The sequence below is a fragment of the Poromitra crassiceps genome (genome assembly GCF_964638095.1).
Source record: "Poromitra crassiceps genome assembly, chromosome: 11".
NCBI classification, from domain to species: domain Eukaryota; kingdom Metazoa; phylum Chordata; class Actinopteri; order Beryciformes; family Melamphaidae; genus Poromitra; species Poromitra crassiceps.
In genome coordinates, this window is record NC_139643.1 from 51194297 (window position 1) to 51221773 (window position 27477).

The 27477-nt window shown below is 42.0% G+C and overlaps 2 protein-coding genes across 3 annotated transcripts in view; one reads left to right on the plus strand and one right to left on the minus strand.

The window, feature by feature from the left end:
* Positions 1-403: 403 nt before the first annotated feature.
* LOC310784648 (uncharacterized protein) lies at positions 404-14521 on the minus strand. Its single transcript, XM_083645666.1, has 7 exons — positions 14232-14521; positions 13312-13711; positions 11968-12172; positions 10020-10069; positions 9540-9670; positions 4831-4997; positions 404-2378 (listed from the first exon to the last, which is right to left on the minus strand). The coding sequence occupies exons 2-7, from the start codon at positions 13596-13598 to the stop codon at positions 2208-2210; spliced, it is 1011 nt and encodes a 336-aa protein (XP_083501792.1). The 5' UTR covers positions 13599-13711; positions 14232-14521; the 3' UTR covers positions 404-2207.
* Positions 14522-15149: 628 nt separating this feature from the next.
* bag6l (BCL2 associated athanogene 6, like) overlaps positions 15150-27477 on the plus strand; it is a 33486-nt gene continuing 21158 nt past the window's right edge. For both annotated transcript variants that reach the window (XM_083645750.1, XM_083645751.1), the window contains exons 1-6: positions 15150-15338; positions 15481-15565; positions 15730-15847; positions 17577-17803; positions 19399-19470; positions 21668-21790. In XM_083645750.1, the coding sequence (XP_083501876.1) occupies positions 15485-15565; positions 15730-15847; positions 17577-17803; positions 19399-19470; positions 21668-21790 (621 nt within the window). In that variant the 5' untranslated portion in view covers positions 15150-15338; positions 15481-15484. The remainder of the gene's footprint in view (positions 15339-15480; positions 15566-15729; positions 15848-17576; positions 17804-19398; positions 19471-21667; positions 21791-27477) is intronic.

A 27477-nucleotide genomic window follows, 5' to 3' on the forward strand; every position in this document is an offset into this window, starting at 1 on the left:
CATTAATGAACATCAAACCAGATGTAAATTTAGCAAGGATGCTCATTTCCATCTGTAGTCCTGGGCCAAGCTTGACACTACACTCCCCCCCCACCCAGGCACACACTTTTCCCCAAATTGTACTTGGCCAATTGCAGGATTATGCTATCATCTCAGTCCCCCAGTCCCCCCCCCCCCCCCCCACAAACAGCCGCCCTGACCGCCCAGAAGAGGCACTAATGCAGCGACCAGGGTAGACCCCAACAGCTTCCCACCCACAGACACAGGAACATCTGACCAAGACGGAAGTACCGCTGCCGGGAATTGGACCCGGGTCTCCGCGGTGGTACTGTAGGAGAGTGCTTTTACCTCGACACTACCCAGATGCCCTGGGGTGGATATTTTTTATCTGATATGGGCCTTGAAGCTCGGGTGTGGCAAGATGGCTCGATAGCGCCCCCACGTCGGTGATGGCACCGACGTGCACAAAGGTGCGAGGGCCGCAGCGCTGTCGTCATGTTTCCTCTGGTCCACAACACATCCTCCATCTGCCTCAGTGTCACAGCAACCCGTCCAGAACCGGGTCCCTTTAAGCTCTGCACAGCCCATCGCAGAACATGCTACTCTCCAAGGCTCTGCCTGTGTGACCACTGAAGAATCTCACAGGGTCCAACTCATTCTCAAACTAATTCAAAACCTGATGAACGCTTTAGTGAACTTAAATACTATTCTTTGTTTTTTATTAAATGTCCCATTAGGCATACATGAGGGAGTTTTAAGTTTTACAAGATCAACATTCAAGGAAATGACACTCAACATTTACAAACGCCATCAAATAAACCCACATAAATTGCCTGTTTGGTGTTTTCCAGGAGGCCATTACGTGTGTCGTACATAGTTTGTTTTTGTGATTTGTTTCAGGAAGACAGTGGAGAGGTTTCGCCTGCCAGAGTCCATTTCCTCAGGTTTCCCACCTTTGTCATATAAGTAACTAACATAGTACTTTGACCTTTTCAGCAAAGAGCTCATTCTTGCTCAACTTGTTTTTCCTTTCAGTCAGTGAAGGAAAGTGGCAGCGTGCTTATTGGAGCGTGGAGACTGGAACCAGGATGTTTAATCATTAAAAGATCTGCGTAGTTTCACGGGTCACAAACGGAGGGAACCGACTGCCGTCGCCTCCATTTCCATTTCCACTCACTTGAGTCAAACCTCGACTACGAGCCTCTCCACTCGCACTTCCTGCTTCGCTTCACACGGTGTCCAATGTGCAACGTCGTTTGCTCCTGACATTTTCCCACACACCGCGGACAGTATGTCCCCCACAATGCAACACTGACAGTACTCCCCCCCCCCCCCCCCCCTTCCCTTTTGAAACACACAGTTTAAAGGATAAGTTCACCCAAAAATGAAAATGCAGTCATTATCTACTCACCCCCGTGCCGCTGGAAGGGCGGGTGAAGTTTATTTTAGTCCACAAAACATTTGTGGACTTTCACAGCAAAACACCGTTGCAGAATTCTCCTTAAGTAAACTTAGTGAAGTGGATGGTGACCAACTTTCAAATGTAAAAAAAATAAGGCGTAATCCAAGTCTCCTCAAGCACAGAGATGCCAAGTTGACTTGAAAAGACATGATTTACATCATTTTCTCCCCAATTATACTTGGCTAATTCTCCCCCTGCTGCCTCGGTCGCTGCTCCACCCTCTGCCAATCTGGAGAGAGCCATAAACTAGCACCATGCTTCCTCTGACACATGCACAGTTGCCAGCCGCTTCTTTTCACCTGACAGCGGGGAAATGTAGCACGTGGGAGGATCAAACCCTTCTTCTAGCTGTGAGAAGCAAGAAGAAGGGCAGTTGCTACTGTAGCCTGCTACAGTGACGATTTCACCTAAGAACTAAATGACGTCTGTTCAAGTCAACTTGGCATCTCAGGGCTTGTGGAGACTTGGATTACGTCAGGTGAGCAGCATGGAAGCTTTTTCTTTGTACGTTTGAAAGTTGGTCACCGTTCACTTCAATTGTTTAGGAGAATTCTGCAACGGTGTTTTGCTGTGAAGCTCCACAAATGTTTTGTGGACAACAAAAAAACGTCACCCGGCCTTCCACCAGCAGGGGGCGTGAGTAGATGATGCCTGAATTTTAATTTTTTGCTCAACTTATCCTTTAACTTTACAGTGTAGACTGTTCAGTAAAAACTGTAGTGTCCAAACTCGAATGTCCGGAAGTCTAGTCTGCCTCTTTGAGCAGGGAGAGGTAGATGGTGGACTGGAGGAAGCGGGGGTAGCAGTCTGTGTCCAGCAGGGAGTAGATGCGTTTCTGAGCGTGGGAAAAAGAGGTGTGAGAGGGAGCCTGCAGCAGCTGGAGCGTCAGCTCTCTGGTCTTGCTGTCCAGGTTCACCTACAGGACAAGAACACGCAATGAGCTCTTCAAACAAGAACCTGCAATATGCAACTTTTTACACATGACCCTAGAGACCATGTCTGCTCAATTAGGTTTGTTCATAATCCAAAGAGGTTCATAGTGTCTATACTTTACTTAGATCGTTAGATTTTCTTCTACATCAGACACAGGTTTTCATTCCTAACTGACATGTTTCGACGGCAATACTTCCGTCTTCATCAGAGGTGTCACTAGATGGTGTGTGACGTGTCTTCATCAGAGGTGTCACTAGATGGTGAGTGACGTGTCTTCATCAGAGGTGTCACTAGATGGTGTGTGACGTGTCTTCATCAGAGGTGTCACTAGATGGTGTGTGACGTGTCTTCATCAGAGGTGTCACTAGATGGTGTGTGACGTGTCTTTAACAGAGGTGTCACTAGATGGTGTGTGACGTGTCTTCATCAGAGGTGTCACTAGATGGTGTGTGACGTGTCTTCTTCAGAGGTGTCACTAGATGGTGTGTGACGTGTCTTCATCAGAGGTGTCACTAGATGGTGTGTGACGTGTCTTCTTCAGAGGTGTCACTAGATGGTGTGTGACGTGTCTTCATCAGAGGTGTCACTAGATGGTGTGTGACGTGTCTTCATCAGAGGTGTCACTAGATGGTGTGTGACGTGTCTTCTTCAGAGGTGTCACTAGATGGTGTGTGACGTGTCTTTAACAGAGGTGTCACTAGATGGTGTGTGACGTGTCTTTAACAGAGGTGTCACTAGATGGTGTGTGACGTGTCTTTAACAGAGGTGTCACTAGATGGTGTGTGACGTGTCTTTAACAGAGGTGTCACTAGATGGTGTGTGACGTGTCTTCATCAGAGGTGTCACTAGATGGTGTGTGACGTGTCTTTAACAGAGGTGTCACTAGATGGTGTGTGACGTGTCTTCATCAGAGGTGTCACTAGATGGTGTGTGACGTGTCTTTAACAGAGGTGTCACTAGATGGTGTGTGACGTGTCTTCATCAGAGGTGTCACTAGATGGTGTGTGACGTGTCTTTAACAGAGGTGTCACTAGATGGTGTGTGACGTGTCTTCATCAGAGGTGTCACTAGATGGTGTGTGACGTGTCTTCATCAGAGGTGTCACTAGATGGTGTGTGACGTGTCTTCATCAGAGGTGTCACTAGATGGTGTGTGACGTGTCTTTAACAGAGGTGTCACTAGATGGTGTGTGACGTGTCTTCATCAGAGGTGTCACTAGATGGTGTGTGACGTGTCTTTAACAGAGGTGTCACTAGATGGTGTGTGACGTGTCTTCATCAGAGGTGTCACTAGATGGTGTGTGACGTGTCTTTAACAGAGGTGTCACTAGATGGTGTGTGACGTGTCTTCATCAGAGGTGTCACTAGATGGTGTTGTGACGTGTCTTCATCAGAGGTGTCACTAGATGGTGTGTGACGTGTCTTAAACAGCTGATGTTGTTTACAGAGGCGTGATCGTCCTGTCAGATTTGACAGGACGACCACGCCCCCCGCTGTCATTTGGCCGTTTGAGAACGCTGCTCCAGGTGGTGGAAAGCATGTAAGCCCCCTCGTCCCGGTTCATCGTCGTTTGCGCCCGCTTCCTGATCTCCACCGCCTCCATGATCCAGCGCTGGTGTTTGTTGTCCTGGGTGCGGATGACTTTGGCCTTATCCCAGTCCATAATGTGGTTCTCCCTTTTGCAGTGATCTGTGATTGCCGATTTGAGATTTTCTTGTAGTGCTCCACCACCTGGAGCAGCGTTCCAGGTGGTCTCACACAGGACAATCGTCCTGTCAAATCTGACAGGACGATCACGCCTCTGTAAACAACATCAGCTGTTTAAGACACGTCACACACCATCTAGTGACACCTCTGATGAAGACGGAAGTATTGCCGTCGAAACATGTCAGGTAGGAACGAAAATCTAACGATCTAGGTTAGTTCATATTAGGGAGGGGGGGTATTGTGGGCTTATATCAAGGATTTGCACACTTGAGTACCTACAGGTCATTTCATTCCGACTTATATATGATCTGTTTATTGGGCTTAAAAACAATAGACAGTATTATCATATCAAATCAGTGTCATCCAGAGATGGAGACTTGGACTTGGGACTTGGACTTGAGTCATACTTAACCCGTGCAACTCGAGACTTTAATTTGGCGCATTAACATTAAGGGGATGTCTAATAATGATGTCAACTAATCAATGCTGATACTGTATTTTAATAGATAAGGGAGTGAGGATAATACAGTAGCCTACATGCTACATAATTCATTCGTTTTAGCTATGCTGTGTTTTAAGCAGACCTGACAGCATGCAGCAGATAATAGAATGCTCATCCATAAGCAGTGATGGAACATGGCCAGGTTTGACTCCTGCCTCAAGGAGGGACGTGGCACATTGGATCAGATGTAAAAGGCAGCATAGCCGACATAGAAAGTAGGCCTGTACCTCCCGCGGGGCGCCGGGCTGGATGTAGGTGGCACAGATGTCCTTGCCTCGCCTCTGCAGGCTGAAGTTGTTGGAGGATTGTCTGTACTGCTCACAGGCCAGATAGAACTGGAGGTTCTCCTCACTGAACTCAGAGCGCAGGAATGCTCCAAACACAGACACACCAGCTGAGACAGAGAGAGAGAGAGAGACAGGCTTTACCTCAGCACACTCACTCGCTCTCTCACACACACACACACACACACACACACTCTCACACTCACTCACTCACTCACACACACACACACACACACACACACACACACACACACACACACACACACACACACACACACACACACACACACACACACACACACCTTCTCATTCTTAATATAGGATTTCAGAGCCTGTACTTTTTTGCTTGAGCAAACAAGTTGAATCAGTACTAATTTTACTTTTTTTTTTTTACAAAAGTAACTGCACTTCTACTTAAATAAAGAATATGTGTATTTTTCCCATCTGTAGGTTTACAGCATACAGCATACACTGCGTCACATGACAAGGAGGACACACGCACACACACACCAAACGTTCACACAGTCCCACAGTCCTAATAAGGACAAGCAAACGTTTGCAGGATGCTTGTGAAAACACACTTTTTGGCCACACCCCTCATGTTAGTGCTGCAGCTGGCTTGTTGCTCACGCGCTCATCACACACCCCTCATGTTAGTGCTGCAGCTGGCTTGATGCTCACGCGCTCATTTCAACCACTTCTGGTTTTTTGGGTGTTGAGTTTGGTTTGTGATGTTGCGTAAAGGAAGGGAGGAGGGAGGCTGAAGAGCACTGACACCACAGTTGCAACATGTCATAGTTCACAGAACTCCAAATGAACACAGGCCTCAGACAAGCACTAATACTGTACAGTACAAAAGAGTCCTCACAAATCAATGCAATGAACCACCAAAACAATGCAATTACTGATGCTTAAAAGGAGAACTTCAGCGAAAAACAATGCCGATTTATTTTGCACGTGATCTCACACAAATCAGAAAGGTTTGATTTGTGTGGCTTGCAGCCATTCATTTAGTTTGAGAGTTAAAGGAACACTCTGCCCATTTTCAACCAGCTTTGTATCATTAGAACATCAGTAGTATATCAGAAAACTGTAAACTGTTTTGAAGTCTGTCATTTAATTTGACAGTTATTGAGTGTTAAAGTGTGGACCAGTGACATCACTGGTCCACACTAACTCAAATTAATAACTCATTAACTCAACTCAACAACTGTCAAACTATTCATCATTCATCTAGTTTGACAGTTATTGAGAGTTGATTTGAGTTAATGAGTTATTAATTTGAGTTAGTGTGGACCAGTGATGTCACTGGTCCACACTTTAACACTCAATAACTGTCAAATTAAATGACAGACTTCAAAACCGTTTACAGTTTTCTGATATACTACTGATGTTCTAATGATATAGGAATATGCTATTTGCACCTATATGTCAAATACGCCGAATTTAAAATGTTTAAGCACGTCTAAAGTATGCACATGACATGTGCACCTATGTGCAGTGAATATGCCACTGTCTCTGACTTGTCTTATCACTATACTGCCTTATTGCTTGTTGTGTCTCTTGTTGTTTTTGCACTCATATGCCCTGTCACATTTGTACTATGTTGTAAACGGAGTCCTCAGCACAAGAATTTCACACGTGATACTTGTACCATGGAGTGACAATAAAAATCTTGAATCTTGAGATCTTGAATCTTGATACAAAGCTGGTTGAAAATGGGCAGAGTGTTCCTTTAAGTTGTGGACCAGTTCATTCATTTAGTTTGAGAGTTACGTTGTGGACCAGTTCATTCATTTAGTTTGAGAGTTACGTTGTGGACCAGTTCATTCATTTAGTTTGAGAGTTAAGTTGTGGACCAGTTCATTCATTTAGTTTGAGAGTTACGTTGTGGACCAGTTCATTCATTTAGTTTGAGAGTTACGTTGTGGACCAGTTCATGCACAAATGACATCACTGGTCCACAACTTAACTGAATGCCTGCTAAACTCTTGATAGTTTACGTGTGAGAGCATGTGCAAAATAAATCAGCATTGTTTTTTTTGCTGAACTCCTCCTTTAATGCACCTGATTTTCTACCCACAACTGAGGACCTTTCTGCATAAATTATTTCTCGCGATTTATTTGCGGATTAGATAGAAGACGTATTTGCCAACAAGGCCCGCCCCGGGCCATTTCTTATCTTATCCATTCATATACGTGTGTGAAGTATTTCAACTGAAAGAACTCAAACATCAAGGAGTTGCTGAATATACATGTTGAGCAGCTTTGACTTTGAAGGTGAACTGGGGAACTGTTGCAGTTCTCAAGACTTAACACAAGATCTATTTGATGTTTCCACATTATGGTACCATGTCATCGAGTATATCACGTCATCTCCTAGAAGTATTCTTGAGGCATATGATGTTGTCTGTGCTGTTTGTTTCTCTGTCTGTATGTTAGACGGATTTAAAAAAAACGACTGGGCCGATTAATTAAATTTCAGAGCGGATCCGATCCGACACACGAATCATAGCAGATTGGACTATGGCCATGGCAGTGGTCTGAGCTCTCCAAGTGCCCTTCTACTTAATACTGATATATGGGTGACGACAACATCTCACGACTGAAGGAACAACAGACGTAGATAGAAAATGCTGTGAGGAAACAGAGAAGTGATTAAGGAATCTTCTTGCGTAGACATGTATGTTTCCCCAAAACCTAAACCCTTGTGAGTTCTTAGACAGCACCGAATGTGCCTTTACTTTAACCCATTGATACCTGATGCAGCATTTGCGTGTATATCCCTCATTTGTGTGCGTATCCCTTTAAGACTGCGAACCGCGTTCGCAGTCTTAAAATGATACACACAAATATACACAAATACACACAAATGCTGCATCAGGTATCAATGGGTTAAGAGGCTGTCAGAATAGTCAGACCTTACTCCCTGTAATGGCAGTGAGTGATTTATACTCTGCTTGTTTACAATCTGTTCTATTCATAGCAGCAGCAGCTCTCTGCTTTACTGCACAGCACACAGAAAGCTCTCTGCTTTACTGCACAGCACACAGAAAGCTCTCTGCTTTACTGCACAGCACACAGAAAGCTCTCTGCTTTACTGCACAGCACACAGAAAGCTCTCTGCTTTACTGCACAGCACACAGAAAGCGTGACGTCAGCTGAGACGGCTTGTCACACAGCACAACAGCAACATGCCAGGTCAGATAAACACAGAGAACTGGAGGCAGTGCTGCTGGAGTCTTAGTTCCACAAACACTTCTCAGAGACAGAGATAATCAACTTGAACGGGAGGAGCAAAAGACCTACAGTATTTCTGGCTAAGTAACATTAGACTGAAGTCTCCCCCCTGACTTGAATATTACGTTGAATCCGGATGCTACATAAATCAGTATGTGCCAGTTTGCTGCTGTTTGGGGGGCGGGTCTAGGGGTCGAAATTGAGAGAGTGGTTCCTTTTCAAAAGTCAACAGAGTCAGGTTTGGCAGGCGCGCCTGATCGCTAAAGTCATAACTCGGAGGTTTGAAATGCTTGGAGGTCAGAAATCAGAAACTGCGAAATTCCGACCTCCAAGTTGTCAGGAATGCAGCAAGAGAAGCACATCTTGATAGATAGGTAGCACATAGATAGGTAGCACATCTCGAGAGGGAACACAAGACATGACTGTTCTCAGAGGCTGTAGCGGGCTCCGTTTTAAAGCCAGGGTGAAGTACCGTACCTGGTATCATATGAAAGATGAAGAACTAAACTAAAGCATCTATTGGTACCATCCATGTCATGCTGGCTTGACGGGGAGGGGGCTATGCTCCAAAAGGTAGACACAATGTTGGTGAGGGGAAAAAACATTTTCAAAGGGGTCCCTTGACCTCTCAGCTCAAGATATGTGAAGAAAATGGGTTCTATAGGTACCCACAAGTCTCCCCTTCACTGATAGCATTTAGCAAAGGTAGCAATTTTTCAATAGGGTAGTCTCCCCTTTACTGATAGCATTTAGCAAAGGTAGCATTTTTCAATAGGGTAGTCTCCCCTTCACTGATAGCATTTAGCAAAGGTAGCATTTTTCAATAGGGTAGTCTCCCCTTTACTGATAGCATTTAGCAAAGGTAGCATTTTTCAATAGGGTAGCGCGAATCATTAGACTCTGATATCGATTTGTGCTGCTGTCGATTCGTGCTAGGGAAGAGCACATCTGGATAGGTAGTACAGATTGAAGCACATCTGGATAGGTAGTACAGATTGAAGCACATCTGGATAGGTAGTACAGATTGAAGCACATCTGGATAGGTAGTACAGATTGAAGCACATCTGGATAGGTAGTACAGATTGTCAGAACAGCGGCTCAGATGCTGAGGGAACATGGATGGGGCTGAGGGAACATAGGTACGACCCGGACCTTTCACTTTCAAACTAGCCCATAGCTATCTAGGTCAGCTTGTTAGCTAGCCTGCTGACATTCCAAGAACATGAATACAATGGTTTCTATTTTTATTTTGACCAGAATTCCTTCTTTGCCATTCAGGTTTGCCAGTTGGCTAACTTGTGCTACAACAATGTGTGGTCCTAGGCTCCGTCCAATGATGTTTAACTCGACAAATAGATCATTTCTGTTGTTTCTGTAACTAAAACTAGTTTGCCAAGTAAAGCAGAACTTACTTCGGCTGGCCAGGAGGGCGTTCAGGCACTCGGCCCATTTCTCCAGCTCTTCCCGACTAAACTTGCCCTTGCTGTGGCCCACCTGGCTCCACTGGCGCATGAACAAGAGACGAGACCTCCTCTCTTTAGCGCTGTGAGGAGCAGAGATGAGAGGGAGAGGTAACACAAACCAGGAAATACAGATCAAGAAGATTACGTTATCGGAAGATCTAATTTCATGATCCCACACCTACTCAGTCAGTAACTTCTCAAAACAAACCTCACAGCATTCTCTTAAGGGTGAGATATTCATTCGGTCTTCATAATCAAGTACAATATTTAAATGTGTGCCATGTTAGGCTTAAGTCTTAAGTCCTACGACTGAAGACCAGTTGAAAAAATAATAATACTGTATATGTCAAGTTGGCTGACTGAGTTAATGTCATCTATCTTTGGAAAGAATGAACAACGCGTGCAACAGAAATGAAATGTGATAATCACCTGTCTGTCTGTGCTGCGTTGAATAGATTAGAGTTTGATGAATGGGGACTCTGGAAAGGAAACAAAAAGGTTGACTGGAACATTTCTCCTCCTTCCCCAAGTGAATGAAACTCCAGCTAATGACAGTTCAGAAGCACATGAACTTTAAATGAAACTCCAGCTAATGACAGTTCAGAAGCACATGAACTTTAAATGAAACTCCAGCTAACGACAGTTCAGAAGCACATGAACTTTAAATGAAACTCCAGCTAATGATGACAGTTCAGAAGCACATGAACTTTAAATGAAACTCCAGCTAATGATGACAGTTCAGAAGCACATGAACTTTAAATGAAACTCCAGCTAATGACAGTTCAGAAGCACATGAACTTTAAATGAAACTCCAGCTAATGATGACAGTTCAGAAGCACATGAACTTTAAATGAAACTCCAGCTAATGACAGTTCAGAAGCACATGAACTTTAAATGAAACTCCAGCTAATGACAGTTCAGAAGCACATGCACTTTAAATGAAACTCCAGCTAATGACAGTTCAGAAGCACATGAACTTTAAATGAAACTCCAGCTAATGACAGTTCAGAAGCACATGAACTTTAAATGAAACTCCAGCTAATGACAGTTCAGAAGCACATGAACTTTAAATGAAACTCCAGCTAATGACAGTTCAGAAGCACATGAACTTTAAATGAAACTCCAGCTAATGACAGTTCAGAAGCACATGCACTTTAAATGAAACTCCAGCTAATGACAGTTCAGAAGCACATGAACTTTAAATGAAACTCCAGCTAATGACAGTTCAGAAGCACATGAACTTTAAATGAAACTCCAGCTAATGACAGTTCAGAAGCACATGAACTTTAAATGAAACTCCAGCTAATGACAGTTCAGAAGCACATGAACTTTAAATGAAACTCCAGCTAATGACAGTTCAGAAGCACATGAACTTTAAATGAAACTCCAGCTAATGACAGTTCAGAAGCACATGAACTTTAAATGAAACTCCAGCTAATGACAGTTCAGAAGCACATGCACTTTAAATGAAACTCCAGCTAATGACAGTTCAGAAGCACATGCACTTTAAATGAAACTCCAGCTAATGACAGTTCAGAAGCACATGAACTTTAAATGAAACTCCAGCTAATGACAGTTCAGAAGCACATGCACTTTAAATGAAACTCCAGCTAATGACAGTTCAGAAGCACATGAACTTTAAATGAAACTCCAGCTAATGACAGTTCAGAAGCACGTGAACTTTAAATGAAACTCCAGCTAATGACAGTTCAGAAGCACATGAACTTTAAATGAAACTCCAGCTAATGACAGTTCAGAAGCACATGCACTTTAAATGAGCAGTCTAAGAGAAAGGACAGCAGGAAATGAAATGTGCAAACTGACTGTGATAAGCTGGACGTGCAGCAATGCAACAAAGTGTAAGAAAGGAAAACAAACACTCCTGCTGCTGGCTCCATTCACACTGTTTGGTGAAACTACACAATGTGTGACCTTTGCTTATCTTACTTTCCAAATCAGCCTAGGCTATAGTGAGGAATCTGTCAATACCAGTATCTCGTGTTATAGTTACGTCAAAAGGAAACTTACAATAAACCTGCCTTTACATGGTGAAAAAGAAACACCTCTAATACTGTATTTCTATATTTGAATACTTCTTAACATCTTAGCTTTAGACAATTTAAATGAGACTTTCTGATAGGACCTGTGTATACCGTGCTCTGGGTCTTCAGCAAAAAGGGGGATCATTTATTTTCACTATATTTCCATCCATAAGTAACACAATGACAAAATGTATGATTATGTTGGTCGTGGGTTTCATACACTTTCTGTAATAAAACATCTAAAAGCAAAAATCTTATCAGGTGGGGGACACTAGGACCAAATGTTATCCATTGAATATTTAACACTGAAGTCAACATTTGGACGGGGGTTTCACCTGCCCAAACAGACTCTTCAGGTGCAGTTTGGCTGCTGCCAGTTTGGCTTTGGCGTGTTGTCTGTGTTGTGGCTTGAAGGAGAAGGTGCCCGTGGGGGACGAGGGGGAGAGAGGAGGCTGGTCGTCCCTCTCCACGCTCTCCACGCTCTCCACGCTCTCCACGCTCCCCTTGGCGGCTGGGGCCAGCTGGCCATCACTGTAGGCCCTGTAGTCAAGTCAAGTTTATTTGTATAGCCCTAATTCACAAGCATGTCTCAGAGGACTTTACAGACTTTACAGAATGTGTCTAGCTAGGTCTAGCTATCGACAATCATGAAACAAAAATTCTACAACTTATATAAAGCTTATATTAAAACTAGAGCGACCGCACCGTGGATATAAGCCTCCGCCAACAAGTGAGCAGTCGACATCCGTGTCTGTCCAGACTTTGACGTTTGAGCCAAATGTGAAGAAATTCCGCTACTGAGATAACGCGCTAACGATCTTGAAAATGGTGTTTGTGAGGTCACAGTGACCTTGACCTTTGACCACCAAAATCTAATCAGTTCATCCTTGAGTCCAAGTGGACGTTTGAGCCTAATGTGACGAAATTCCGTCAAGGTATTCCTGAGCTATCGCGTTAACGAGCTTGAAAATGGCGTTTGTGAGGTCACAGTGACCTTGACCTTTGACCACCAAAATCTAATCAGTTCATCCTTGAGTCCAACTGGACGTTTGAGGCAAATTTGACAGAATTCCGTCGAGGCGTTCCTGAGATATCGCGTTAACGAACATCGGACAAGCGGACGTATGTACGGACAGACAACCCGAAACCATTATGCCTCCGGCTCGGCTATCGCCGGCAGAGGCATAAAAAGAAAACCTGGCAAGAGAAGATAGGAGAGGGTGAAAAGAGTGGAGTGGAGGGAGAAGAGGACAAGACCGGAGAAGGAGAAGGGAGGAGAGAGAGGAGAGCAGAGAGAGGAGAGGGGGAGGAGAGCAGAGAGAGGAGAGGGAGAGGAGAGCAGGGAGAGGAGAGCAGAGAGAGGAGAGCAGAGAGAGGAGAGGGAGAGGAGAGCAGAGAGAGGAGAGGGGGAGGAGAGCAGAGAGAGGAGAGGGGGAGGAGAGCAGAGAGAGGAGAGGGAGAGGAGAGCAGAGAGAGGAGAGGGAGAGGAGAGCAGAGAGAGGAGAGGGGGAGGAGAGGGAGAGGAGAGCAGAGAGAGGAGAGGGAGAGGAGAGCAGAGAGAGGAGAGGGAGAGGAGAGCAGAGAGAGGAGAGGGGGAGGAGAGGGAGAGGAGAGCAGAGAGAGGAGAGCAGAGAGAGAGAGAGCACAGAACAAGAAACCCCAGACACTCTAAAACTAACCTGTAGCTTTCGCCCATGCTCCCCACTCGCAGCCGGTGCTTCTCCTGCTTGCCCAGCTCCGTCAGGTTCTCCACGCTCACGCTGTGCTCCTTGTCCAGCTCCTTGTCGGGACTCGCCACTAAGACAGCGGGGAGGGTCACCGGCCGCCCGTCCCGCTCGTCCTCCGGGTGAGGGGTGTAGGTGCCCGACTCCCTGTCCCGCGCACAGCCCGGGTCCTTTAGCACCACGCGCCTCCACGGGAGAAAGTCCAGGTCCAGGAGGGACCCCTCTGAGCTGAACCGACGCATGGCAGCTTGACAAGGAGGGACGACAGGTGGACAGACAGGAAGGGGACAGGAAGGACTGAGACTTGTCTAAGAACAGAGCTGCAGTGATGCACAACCTATTGAGAGAAGAGGGGCTGGGGGGAGGAGATGGAATTGGACAATTAGAAAAGTTGGTTTCACATAGTGAACTGCTTCACATGACTGTATGGTAGGGATGGCACAATATATCCAAATGTAATAGTGTATATTGCAATCCAAAATTGTGGGCGTGGGCGTGGCTAGCAACCCCACCCGTGCTGCAATCACAGTCTTCCTCTGTATAGGGATTAGGAAAGACTGCCGGAGCTTGTTGGCAGTCTTCCTCTGTATGAGGGAGACTGCCTGGAGCCTGTTGTTATTAGACATCCAATCTGGGAACCCATCGGTAAAAAAATAAAAAATAAAAAAATGTTTTTCACTAACTAGCAGCTTAGAGGGAACATGACATGAGTCCTGATCATGCACTCTATGTGGTTTAATTGTTTTTAGATACTGCAGTAGGTGGCTTCCAAATAGATTTCTACCCATTATAACGTTAATGGAAAGAGCAAGATCAGACTTGCATACACACACAGTAGTAGGCTACCTAATTGACGCCTATGGGAGAGACTTTACCTCCTCGTCCTGATGTTACTCGGCGGTGTCCATGCTCGGTGTGTGGCTTCCAACAACAGGTCCCATGGGCGGCATGTCCTCCTGTCCCACCAAGTCAAGGCTCCGGGGGGGGGGGAATCAATACAGCAGCGCCGATTTCAGTCCGTTCAAAGCGAACTCCAACCAGGAAAAGTTCCACCGAGTTTTCTCCCTGAAGCCGACAAGACGCATGACTCCTGCTGCTGCTGCTGCCACACCTTTGCCTCGGTACAGTCTGTCTCAACGTGCCCGTTCAGCCCGAGCTGAGCCGCCTAGCTGCCCCACCACCACCAGTCACTGTCGATTATTCATTCATAAAATAGGTGTGTCCCATGGAAACGGGTGTGTCCTGGAAAAAGACCTCCAGCCAGACTGTCTGGGGAAGTTTGACGAAAACTGTCTGCCCCCCCCCCCCCCCAGAGGAGATGAACAACAACACAACAGCAACAATAATACTTTTATTAATGTTGTTGTTATTAATAAGTAAACATCCAAGAAGCAGTAGCCTACACCTAGAATTTCCCAATTTGAGGGAGGGAGTATTCTTTTTTAATGAACAAGTTATTTCTTTATTTAATGTTTTAATTGAAATGTATCACAATGATATGGTAAAAGAAAGGCGAATGACTATTTGAATTTTCAACACGTTGGTTAGTTGAACACATCATCAGCCTCCAGATACAAATACAAACCCCCGTGTGTAATCATCATCAAAACATAAAAGCGCTCAGGCATTTGGAATGGACGCTCCCTAGTTTGCGTCATACGGGTCCTTTAATACTTTGCATTGATGTCGCGCTAAGCTAGCTAGCTAATGATCCATTGGATGGATGCTCACACACACTAGCACGCAAACCAAGAGTTTATTGCAAAAATAAACTCGCCTTGTCAGTCCGTATTTCGTCAGTAATCAGGAAAAACAAAGCTTGTACCCAGTCTTCCGTTGAATGTGGATAACGAGCTCCCCCGGGAGATTATCGGCACCGTTAGCTGGTTAGCTCCGTTAGCCTCCTGCTTCTGGGATTAGCTACCTTAGCTAGCTGGCTAACTAGCTAATAACAACAACAAGGCTACAGCGCGGTCTACAAGGTACTGCCTGCCTCTTTACTTCATGCATTTCTTTTGATGGTGGATTCCCATTCCCTTCTCCCAAATCCAGTCTTTGTTTTGCTGTGGTTTTCTTACCGTACGGTAGTATAACAGTGTCTGGTATGTTATTTAACACATTCAGAAATATGGCCGAGTCGGATACCATGATTGAGGTGACTGTCAAGACTCTGGACTCCCAGAGCAGGAGCTACAAAGTTAGAGGCGAGGTAATGCTTTTATAACTATTGTGCTGTATCTGCATATAATCTATAACCTCTATAATCTGTATACTTCCACGGTGTAGCCTATCAATTGTCCAGAAAATTGTGATTTCCCCCCATCTCATCATTGCTGTTGCAGGAAATGTATTAAGCTTGTGTTTCCCTCCCAGCTGACAGTGAAGGAGTTCAAGGAGCACATAGCCTCCTCCGTGGAGATCCCAGTGGACAAGCAGAGGCTGATCTACCAGGGCAGAGTGCTGCAGGATGACAGAACACTCACAGAGTACAGTGAGTAACAGGGCAGATAGAGTGCTGCAGGATGACAGAACACTGACAGAGTACAGTGAGTAACAGGGCAGATAGAGTGCTGCAGGATGACAGAACACTGACAGAGTACAGTGAGTAACAGGGCAGATAGAGTGCTGCAGGATGACAGAACACTGACAGAGTACAGTGAGTAACAGGGCAGATAGAGTGCTGCAGGATGACAGAACACTGACAGAGTACAGTGAGTAACAGGGCAGAGTGCTGCAGGATGACAGAACACTCACAGAGTACAGTGAGTAACAGGGCAGAGTGCTGCAGGATGACAGAACACTCACAGAGTACAGTGAGTAACAGGGCAGATAGAGTGCTGCAGGATGACAGAACACTCACAGAGTACAGTGAGTAACAGGGCAGATAGAGTGCTGCAGGATGACAGAACACTGACAGAGTACAGTGAGTAACAGGGCAGATAGAGTGCTGCAGGATGACAGAACACTGACAGAGTACAGTGAGTAACAGGGCAGATAGAGTGCTGCAGGATGACAGAACACTGACAGAGTACAGTGAGTAACAGGGCAGATAGAGTGCTGCAGGATGACAGAACACTGACAGAGTACAGTGAGTAACAGGGCAGATAGAGTGCTGCAGGATGACAGAACACTGACAGAGTACAGTGAGTAACAGGGCAGATAGAGTGCTGCAGGATGACAGAACACTGACATAGTACAGTGAGTAACAGGGCAGAGTGCTGCAGGATGACAGAACACTGACAGAGTACAGTGAGTAACAGGGCAGAGTGCTGCAGGATGACAGAACACTGACAGAGTACAGTGAGTAACAGGGCAGAGTGCTGCAGGATGACAGAACACTGACAGAGTACAGTGAGTAACAGGGCAGAGTGCTGCAGGATGACAGAACACTGACAGAGTACAGTGAGTAACAGGGCAGAGTGCTGCAGGATGACAGAACACTGACAGAGTACAGTGAGTAACAGGGCAGAGTGCTGCAGGATGACAGAACACTGACAGAGTACAGTGAGTAACAGGGCAGAGTGCTGCAGGATGACAGAACACTGACAGAGTACAGTGAGTAACAGGGCAGAGTGCTGCAGGATGACAGAACACTGACAGAGTACAGTGAGTAACAGGGCAGAGTGCTGCAGGATGACAGAACACTGACAGAGTACAGTGAGTAACAGGGCAGAGTGCTGCAGGATGACAGAACACTGACAGAGTACAGTGAGTAACAGGGCAGAGTGCTGCAGGATGACAGAACACTGACAGAGTACAGTGAGTAACAGGGCAGAGTGCTGCAGGATGACAGAACACTGACAGAGTACAGTGAGTAACAGGGCAGAGTGCTGCAGGATGACAGAACACTGACAGAGTACAGTGAGTAACAGGGCAGAGTGCTGCAGGATGACAGAACACTGACAGAGTACAGTGAGTAACAGGGCAGAGTGCTGCAGGATGACAGAACACTGACAGAGTACAGTGAGTAACAGGGCAGAGTGCCAGACACACTGGGCCACCGATCATTGTCTGGCCGTCTGTATACTCTCCCATCAGTGTTAATTTTGGCAGCTATTTTAGATTTAGTTTTAGTCTTAGGCTTTAGACTAAATGCTTATTAGTTTTAGTCACATTTTAGTAATTTGTATCCTTCTCTGATGTGTGTTTGGTGTCCGGGCCCTTGACCCTCCTCATGCTCATTCTGTCTCTCCTCATCCACCCTTTCTCTTCTCCCTCAGATGTGGACGGCAAGGTGATCCACCTGGTGGAGAGAGCCCCGCCCCAGACCAGCATGTCTGGCTCGGGGGGTGGAGGAGTGTCCAGCGGGGGGCCAGACGGTGGACCCAGCACCAGTCACACCTCCACCGCCTCCCAGGGGGCGCCGCACGACCGCAACGGAAACAGCTATGTGATGCTGGGCACCTTCAACCTCCCTGTCAACATTATGGATCCTCAGCAGATACAGGTGTTGCTAGGGATGTCAATTTTCGGTTAATTTCACTTTCGATTAACCGACGCTAATAATCGATTAACCTATCGGTTAATTCATAATTTTTTAATAAAAAAAAAAAAAAATGTTTTTTTTTTTTTTTTGTGTCTATTTACTCAATGAACTCATGCCCAAACAAGGCGTGTCTATTTAGATGCTGAAATGTTAATGCTTTTTGTGTTAGAATTTCTAACACAAAAAGCATTAACAAGCATTAACAAAAAGCATCAACATTTCAACACAAATTCTTTTTGTGTTAGAATTTCTAACACAAAAAGCATTAACATTTCAGCATCTAAATAGACACGCCTTGTTTGGGCATGAGCTCATTGAGTAAATAGACCAAAAAAAAAAAAAAAAAAATTTTTTTTTTTTTTTTTTTTTTTTAATATTAACTGATAGACCGACAGCAATAACCGAACAACGACGTTAGCGACGGTTAATCGATTAACGGTTAACCGTTGACATCCCTAGGTGTTGCACTTGAAAACTAAATTTTAATGGGAATATATTCAATGTGCTATGTGTATTGTTCTTTAACCATCAATATACCAGTCAGTGTTAGATTAACTTCCACACCTTGGTATGATTGCAGAAAATCAGTGAGAACATCGTCAAGATTATTGGTAGCCTCTATCTCACACCAGTAGTGTTGTCATTGCTATGGTTTCTCAAATTTAAGACTACATTTCCCATAAACCCTGTTGCTTCCACATCTTTGACTGCATAGGGAGCCAAAGGCTTGGCTTTCTACCTCAAAATAAGTATTTTCATCGTCATCGCAATATGAACATGCGCAATGAACACGTCGCAAAGACTGCCTGAAACGCAATGAATAACAAAAGTGGTTTTATTTACATGCGTCATGCATTCCCACTCAGCATCTGATCATTTTGTCTTGTGTTGTAAATCCAGCGTACACCTTTCCCTTGCAACAGTGCACTCCGCCCCTCTGCCAAAGCCCAAACACGCTGTGTGTAGTTTCAGCTAGAGTCAGTGTGTATTTCATTTATTTATTCAGTGGGCACAGGCTATGTTTGGGGTCTATGTTAGCATTATTAAAGCAGAAAGACATAGGAACTGTATAGCTAATATGCATACTTTAATATTTGTTTATTTATCGCAAGTCGTATCGTCATCGCTATATTGAACAATGTTATCGCACATCGCAGATTTTCCTCATATCGTGCAGGCCTAGTGTAAATTCATGTCCATCAGTGAAAAAAAGTTGCAACTTCTATGTTTCAGAAAACGTGCACACTATTGTTCACAAATGTCCTCAATGGAGAATGAAAATTAAACGGACGGAATGGACACCGTCATGGGCAACCCTGTAACATGTTCAGTTTAAAGTGGTCTTAAACAATATAGTAGTATTGCTTGTTCGTTTATGGTAATTATACGAATGTGTCAAAATGAATGTGCTAATGATTTATTTATGTTGAAATAATCTAATTGTATTTCAGTATATCAGTGATGGGACCAAAACAGCAGGCTTGCGCACCAAAAGTGACTGTGTTTGCGGATAAAAATCCAGACCTAGTTAGTGATGATTGGGATGTGTGTTTCAGATGTCAGTTCAGCAGATGATGGCAGGAGTGAGTGAAGCAGGAAGGAATACCAGGGTCAGCAGCAGCACTGGGGTAAGTAAGGCTCCTTACTGTCAGGATATAACCGCTCCCTGTTACACAAACACTGGACTATAGTGTGTAGGGATGGGAATTGATAAGATTTTAGCGATTCCGATTCCATTTTCGATTCTGCTTATCGATCCGATTCCTTATCGATTCTCTTATCGATTCTCATTGGGCAAGGGAAAAAAAAAAGAGTACAAACGGGTTTATTAACATTAATTTTCTTTTATATTATTATCATTATAATTATGTATTCTTATTCAGCTCTGAGATCAGATTGCTCTTTTCAATCCCATACCAAGCAGGGATCAGTGTCTGTTAAACTGGCTTTGTTTGGGGGTTTGTATTTAGGGTTGAGCATCTTTGTCATCTCCCTATAGAAAATATATAGTGGGAATGAATGAAACAGAACTAGTGGTTAGAATGACAACATGCAACTTTGACATTTTACTTTAGCTGGCATGTCAGACAAACTAGTCACTGCTCGGTGACATTCGTTTACCCTCGCCTCGGTCATTTTACTCTTCCCTGCCTGGGTGAATGGAGGGGCTAGAAGTGCGCAGCACAAGAAGTACTCGCTGCAGCTTCTGACCCAGGCATTCAAAAAAAAAAAAAAAAATTCTCCAAAAAATAGACTAAGAAACGTCTTTGTTTGTTGAAGTTCAATGTGTGGAAAGTAGTTCAGTTGAACAATTCTCTGAAGAGACACATGAGAAGTTATACAGGAGAGAAACCATTCAATTGAGTTTCTGGCAAAACTGTTTACTTGACAGGAAAAACTGAAGATGCATAAAAAATAGATTAAGAAAAGTCTTGTTGTTTGAGTTTGAAGAAAAACTGAAGATGCATGAGAATTTATACTGCTGAGAAACCTTTTAGTTCAAAGTAAATCTAAGTGACGGTGTAACTCATTCTATTTCAAGATAAGCCTTATCTCCAATCTCATGTTTTTTCTAGTTGTTATTGTAATAACAATTTCCCACAACAGCATGTTTTGTATTTGTGCATTTCAAATAAAATACTACTTTTCCAGTCATATATTGTCATTATTCAAGTTTAAAAAAATATTGTTAAAATCGTATCGTATCGTATCGTTATCGTGAACCCAGTATCGTGATACGTATCGTATCGTGAACTGAGTGTATCGTGACACCCCTACTATTTACAGTAGTCCACTATATACCCACAATGCACTGCAGTTGCTACTGAACAGTGAATCATTCACATTCATTCGCTGCGAATGTAACCTACATTTCCGCCCATATACCAACACTACACAACACTACATATACTTCACTATATGATCAACACTACATATAGTTCACTATATGATAAACACTACATATAGTTCACTATGATAAACACTACATATAGTTCACTATATGATAAACACTACATATAGTTCACTATATGATCAACACTACATATAGTTCACTGACTATATGATCAACAAACACTACATATAGTTCACTATATGATAAACACTACATATAGTTCACTATATGATAAACACTACATATAGTTCACTATAAACACTACATATAGTTCACTATATGATCAACACTACATATACCGGTAGTTCACTATATGATCAACACTACATATAGTGAACTATATGTAGTGTTGATCATATAGTTCACTATATGATCAACACTACATATAGTTCACTATATGATAAACACTACATATAGTTCACTATATGATAAACACTACATATAGTTCACTATAAACACTACATATAGTTCACTATATGATCAACACTACATATAGTTCACTATATGATCAACACTACATATAGTTCACTATATGATCAACACTACATATAGTTCACTATATGATAAACACTACATATAGTTCACTATATGATAAACACCACATATAGTTCACTATATGATCAACACTACATATGGTTCACTACATATAGTTAACTGACTATATGATAAACGCTACGTGGGGAATAGTGAGGGAGTGAACCATTCTGAACTTGGCTCATATGGTTGCCACCTTGGCTCATATGGTTGCCACCTTGGCTCATATGGTTGCCACCTTGGCTCATATGGTTGCCACCTTGGCTCATATGGTTGCCACCTTGGCTCATATGGTTGCCACCTTGGCTCATATGGTTGCCAACTTGGCTCATATGGTTGCCACCTTGGCACTTGGCTCTGTCATCCAGTAACTTAATGGAAGCTGTTTCTCATTGTAGAGCAATGGCTTGGTGGATGTGCAAATAAACTTGGACCAATCCCTGCAGAGCGAGCCGAGGATGAGGCTGCAGTTGGCTGAGAACTTGCTGAGAGATATGCGGTCTTTGATCCAGAGGCTGGAGGTACGTTTTCTGCTTCATTGAAGGTTTTGGGAGATAGGCCTGCTGGTGACGGTCAGCTTTCGTTGTGAAGTAATGAGAACATAGACATCTGAAATATCTGTCCTTGGTAGATTGTTGGCGTGACACTCAACATAGTCTATGGTAAGTGTTAGCATTGAGGCTACTTTCACTCAACATACTCTATGGTAAGTGTTAGCATTGTGGCTACTTTCACTCAACATAGTCTATGCTAAGTGTTAGCATGGAGCCTACTTTCACTCAACATCATGTATGCTAAAGTGTTAGCATGGAGGCTACTTTTACTCAAACAGTGTATGCTAAAAACTTTTTAGCATAAAGTCAGCTAAAGTGTTAGCATGGTGCAGCAGAGGAGATGATCTACTGGGGACACAGATGATTTTGGTGTATCTGGCCAGAACTCAGTGTATTTCTTAAAGCAGCTACGAGGAACTTTTAACTGGTTATGAAACATTCAAAATGTCATACTAATGCCTCAATTCTTACAGTACCTACAAATGCAAGGAGATCAGTGATTTCTAGATTGGTTTTCTAAATGCCTGTGCACGACCAGTGTACAGCGGGACTTCCTGTGTTCATGTCTGTGTGATGTCATGTGACTCTGTGTGAAACTGGTTGTCATTTTTGTTCCGGCCGGTAAATTGATTGCAGATTTTTTATTTTTGGTCATCCAAACACCATGTACAATACCTCTTTTTCATATAATCAAAACAATAGACATAACACATTTTACATGGATCTTGACCAAAAAAAGGTATGGGCTGAAGCTAAAAGCTTATTTTGCCCACCCTATTCACATACAGCACATGACAAAGAAAGAAAAACAAGTGTGAATCTTTATAAGAAAAGAAAACAAAAAAGGAGAAAAACAAAAAAGAACATGCTTCCTGCTCATACTTTATAATGCATATTTAATAGTTGTACATGATTTATTTATTTATTTATTTATTTTTTACTTTTTTTTTTTTTTTTTTCTTTTTAATTGTCTTTGTTTATTTATTTATGTATTTATTTATTTTATTTTATTTTATTTTTTTTCCATATTTTTTTCCTGCTTCATGATCCATAAATAATAACAATAATACATGATTAATCTGCTTCATGATCCATAATTATGACTATAATACATGATTAGTCTGCTTCATAATCCACAAATAATGACAATAATACATGATTAGTCTGCTTCATAATCCACAAATAATGACAATAATACATGATTAGTCTGCTTCATAATCCACAAATAATAACAATAATACATGATTAGTCTGCTTCATAATCCACAAATAATGACAATAATACATGATTAGTCTGCTTCATAATCCACAAATAATGACAATAATACATGATTAGTCTGCTTCATAATCCACAAATAATAACAATAATACATGATTAGTCTGCTTCATAATCCACAAATAATGACAATAATACATGATTAGTCTGCTTCATAATCCACAAATAATGACAATAATACATGATTAGTCTGCTTCATAATCCACAAATAATGACAATAATACATGATTAGTCTGCTTCATAATCCACAAATAATGACAATAATACATGATTAGTCTGCTTCATAATCCACAAATAATGACAATAATACATGATTAGTCTGCTTCATAATCCACAAATAATGACAATAATACATGATTAGTCTGCTTCATAATCCACAAATAATAACAATAATACATGATTAGTCTGCTTCATAATCCACAAATAATAACAATAATACATGATTAATCTGCTTCATGATCCATAATTATGACTATAATACATGATTAGTCTGCTTCATAATCCACAAATAATGACAATAATACATGATTAGTCTGCTTCATAATCCACAAATAATGACAATAATACATGATTAGTCTGATCCACAAATAATGACAATAATACATGATTAGTCTAGCTCTCTATACCTACTTATCGTCTTGTTTTTAAACAATCTTTTGAATGCACTGATCGAACCACACATCGTCAAGTCCCCCTCACAGGAATTCCACAAGCCTACCCCTTTCACAGACACACAGTGTTGTTTAGTGTTTAATCTTGCCCGTGTTGTTTCAAAATTGCCAGTGCTTCTAAGATCATACTGGGTATTTTTAATCTCAAACAGCGTCTGAAGACATTCTGGAAGTAAATTATGTTTAGCCTTGAACATTATTAACAAGGTTTGAAGCTTAACTATATCCCAGAATTTTAGTGTGTTTAAGTTTATAAATAAGGCATTGGTAGGCTCACGGTACTCTGCTCTTTTGATTATTCGTATAACTCTTTTTTGCAAGATAAAAATTGGCTCAATGTTGGTTTTGTAAGTGTTTCCCCATATCTCCACACAGTATGCCATATATGGGACTATAAGGGAACAATATAGTAGGTATAATGAGTTTTGGTTCAAGATGTCTTTTGATCTGTAAAGTATAGCAATGGTTTTAGACATTTTTCTTTTGACAAGATTTATGTGAGATTTCCAACTTAATTTATGGTCAATTAACACTCCCAGAAATTTATATTCATATACTCTTTCAATTTTGATGTTGTTTATCCTCAGTGTGACTTCATTCTCTATTTTTTTGTTTCCAAATATCATGAGTTTTGTTTTACTTATATTCAAAGATAATTTGTTTACATCAAACCAAGCCTTAAGTTTGTTCAATTCTCTTTCCATTGTCTTCAGAAGCTCTTCCAGATTTTCCCCATGGCAGAATAAGTTTGTGTCATCCGCGAACAAAACATAGTTCAAAAGGTTTGACACATTACAGATGTCATTAATGTATAAAATAAAAAGTTTGGGACCCAAAACTGATCCTTGAGGAACTCCACATTTTACTTTCTGCATATCCGATTTATCATTGTTAATTTGTACATGTTGATATCTATCTTCAAGATAACTTTTTAACCAGGAATGTGCTACCCCTCTAATACCATAATATTCCAGTTTTGTCAGTAATGTTTCATGATGAATCGTGTCGAAAGCCTTTTTAAGGTCTATGAACACACCAGCTGTATATTGCTTATTATCAATGGCAGTGGAGATCTGTTCTGTCAGTTTCATCACTGCCATGGAGGTGGACCGATTTGCTCTGAAGCCATACTGTTGGTTACACAATAGATTGTTTTTTCCAATGAAATCGTCCAGTCGGTGGACAAATAATTTCTCTAGAATTTTTGAGAACTGTGGAAGTAGAGAAATGGGTCTGTAATTTGTGAATAAGTGTCGATCTCCATTTTTATAAATTGGAATTACTTTAGCTGTTTTCATGCTGTTTGGGAATATACCTGTTTGGAAGGATTGATTACATACATAAGTCAGTGGTTTTACAATATATTGTATAATATCTTTTACTAATTTCATGTCAAAACCCATCCAGTCAGTGGACTTTTTGTTTTTGCATTTTTTCACGATATCAATAATTTCCTGTTCCTCAACCCTACTAACAAAAATGGAGTGTAGATTGTTTTGCATGGTGTCTCCAATTTTCCACGTTCCAGCCCCATCACTCTGCTCCACAATCTCATTTGCTAGGTTGTTACCAACATTGACAAAAAAGTTATTGAATTCATTTGCTATATCTATAGTTTTATTTATAATTTTATTATTATCTTTAACAAAATAGTTTGGTATCTCTACTTTTCCAGCACCATTTTTTATTATGTTATTTAACACTTTCCACATACCCTGGGTGTTACTTTTATTTTGCTCCAATAATTTATGATAGTAATCTTTTTTGTTTGATCTCATAATACTTGTTAATTTATTTTTATATATCTTATATTTATTTTCAGCTTCCTTGGTTCTTAATTTTAAGAATCTTCTATATAGGACATTCTTCTTTTTGCATGCAATTTCTATCCCCTTTGTGATCCAAGGTTTGTCCACTAGGAGGTGCTGTCTGGTGTGTTTTCTTAGTGGGCAGTGTTTATCATAGGCCATCCTTAATGTGGTCAAAAACACTTCATATGCTTGGTTGGGATCGCTAATTACATATACCTCATTCCAGTTTTTAGTACTCAAGTCCAGCTCAAGGGCAGCAATGGCTTCAGGTGTTCTATGTCTAGTGAAATTGCATGTATTTATCTTTTTTTCCGTCTTTGTTTTAAAGACATTCTGGAAAACTGCAAATACAGGAAGATGGTCACTTATGTCATGTAAAAGTAGTCCTGCTTCGATATTTAATTCAATCTTATTTGTAAATATATGATCAATCAGCGTGGCAGTATCTGTTGTGATTCTACTAGGTTTTGTTATGACTGGAAATAGATTATGGCTGTACATTGTGTTAATGAAGTCTGTTGTGTTTCTGTCCCCATGTAAATTCAAAAGATTTACATTGGTATCGCCACACAATATCTTGACTTTATTATCACTCACTTTATCCCATATGCTTGCTAACTGTTCATTAAAAGTGTTCACAGAAGTTCCTGGTGTTCTATATACACAACTAATAATTATGTTTGATATTTTTTCAAGTTTTATTTCAATCGTTACGCATTCCAAAATGTTTTCTATAGTTTTTGACATAGATTTCACCTTACTGCATCTAAAAGCAGTGTCAATATATAAGGCCACACCACCTCCTTTACCTTCTCGATTGGTAGTGAACAACTCATATCCATCTAGTTGCATATCATTAACTTTTTCCTCGTCCAACCAAGTTTCAGATATTGCAATTACATTAAATTTTTTAAACTTACTCAAATAATCCTTCATGTCCTTTAGTTTTGTGTATAGACTTCTTGTGTTAAAATGAATTAATGATAAGGCACCATCCATTTTTATATGATTATTGAAACCCTCCTCTGTATAGTACTCACATTTTATATTTATATTACTGTAGAAATGGCTTTCAGGGTCAATGTCATTTGCTATATCATACATTTTATACTCGTTCTGGTGCTCGTCATCATACCCATTTATAGAGTTCTCGTGCGTGCTGCCTACAGCCGCATCAGCAAAATCCTCTTCATCGTCGTCTGACTCGTTTCCAAACGGAAACAATAGGTTGGCATCATTTTCAGTCATTATAGTCAATGTTTTATTTACCCGTCAGATTCCTCATTTCCAGCCAGCTCTGCAGGCATCACCACGGACGGTAACCCGGTAGACCAGACCGCCTGCAGGTTCTCTGCTGGTGCGCTGATCCGTGTCCAAGATAAGACCAGTCCGCTCGTCTGGACAATCCATACCAAACATGTATCCATCGTCCAATAATCCGATCTTGATAATAGGAAAAAGAAGAAAAAAGAAAAAGAAAAAACAGACAAAAAAAGCAATTTGTCCAAAAGGGGAAAGAAAAATAATTGTCCGTAGGCTACATCAACACTGGCATAACTCATCTGTATGGGTCCAAGTCCTTGAGCTCTCGTATCGTGATGATTTTGGCCTCCTCCGGCGATCCATTTAGCCTTATCATCACTTTACAGTTGCGCGTCCACGTTCCTTGAATCTTGTTTTCTTTCCTTAGCAGACGTGCATGCCAGGCGATGTCTGAATTCTTCTTGGTGAGGTGCTCGTTCATGTACACTCCTGTGTGCTTCAGCTTCTTGCCCTGCTTCATCAGCTCAGTCTTGTCCTTCCGATTTACAAAACGAATGATTATGGCAGGTTTTGTGTTTCTGTCCCTCCTTGGGAGCGTATGGCAAGCCGCAACATTGGTACTCTGTATCGTTAT

What these genes read in the sequence shown, in the direction of transcription:
- LOC310784648 (XM_083645666.1), bottom strand. Translation starts at nt 13,598, where the DNA reads ATGCGTCGGTTCAGCTCAGAGGGGTCCCTCCTGGACCTGGACTTTCTC. An exon ending in TGAAGAGTCTGTTTGGGCAG is followed by an intron (nt 10,070 to 11,967) that starts GTGAAACCCCCG and finishes TTTCCTTTCCAG; the next exon opens with AGTCCCCATTCATCAAACTC. An exon ending in CGCCCTCCTGGCCAGCCGAA is followed by an intron (nt 4,998 to 9,539) that starts GTAAGTTCTGCT and finishes TCTCTGTCTCAG; the next exon opens with CTGGTGTGTCTGTGTTTGGA.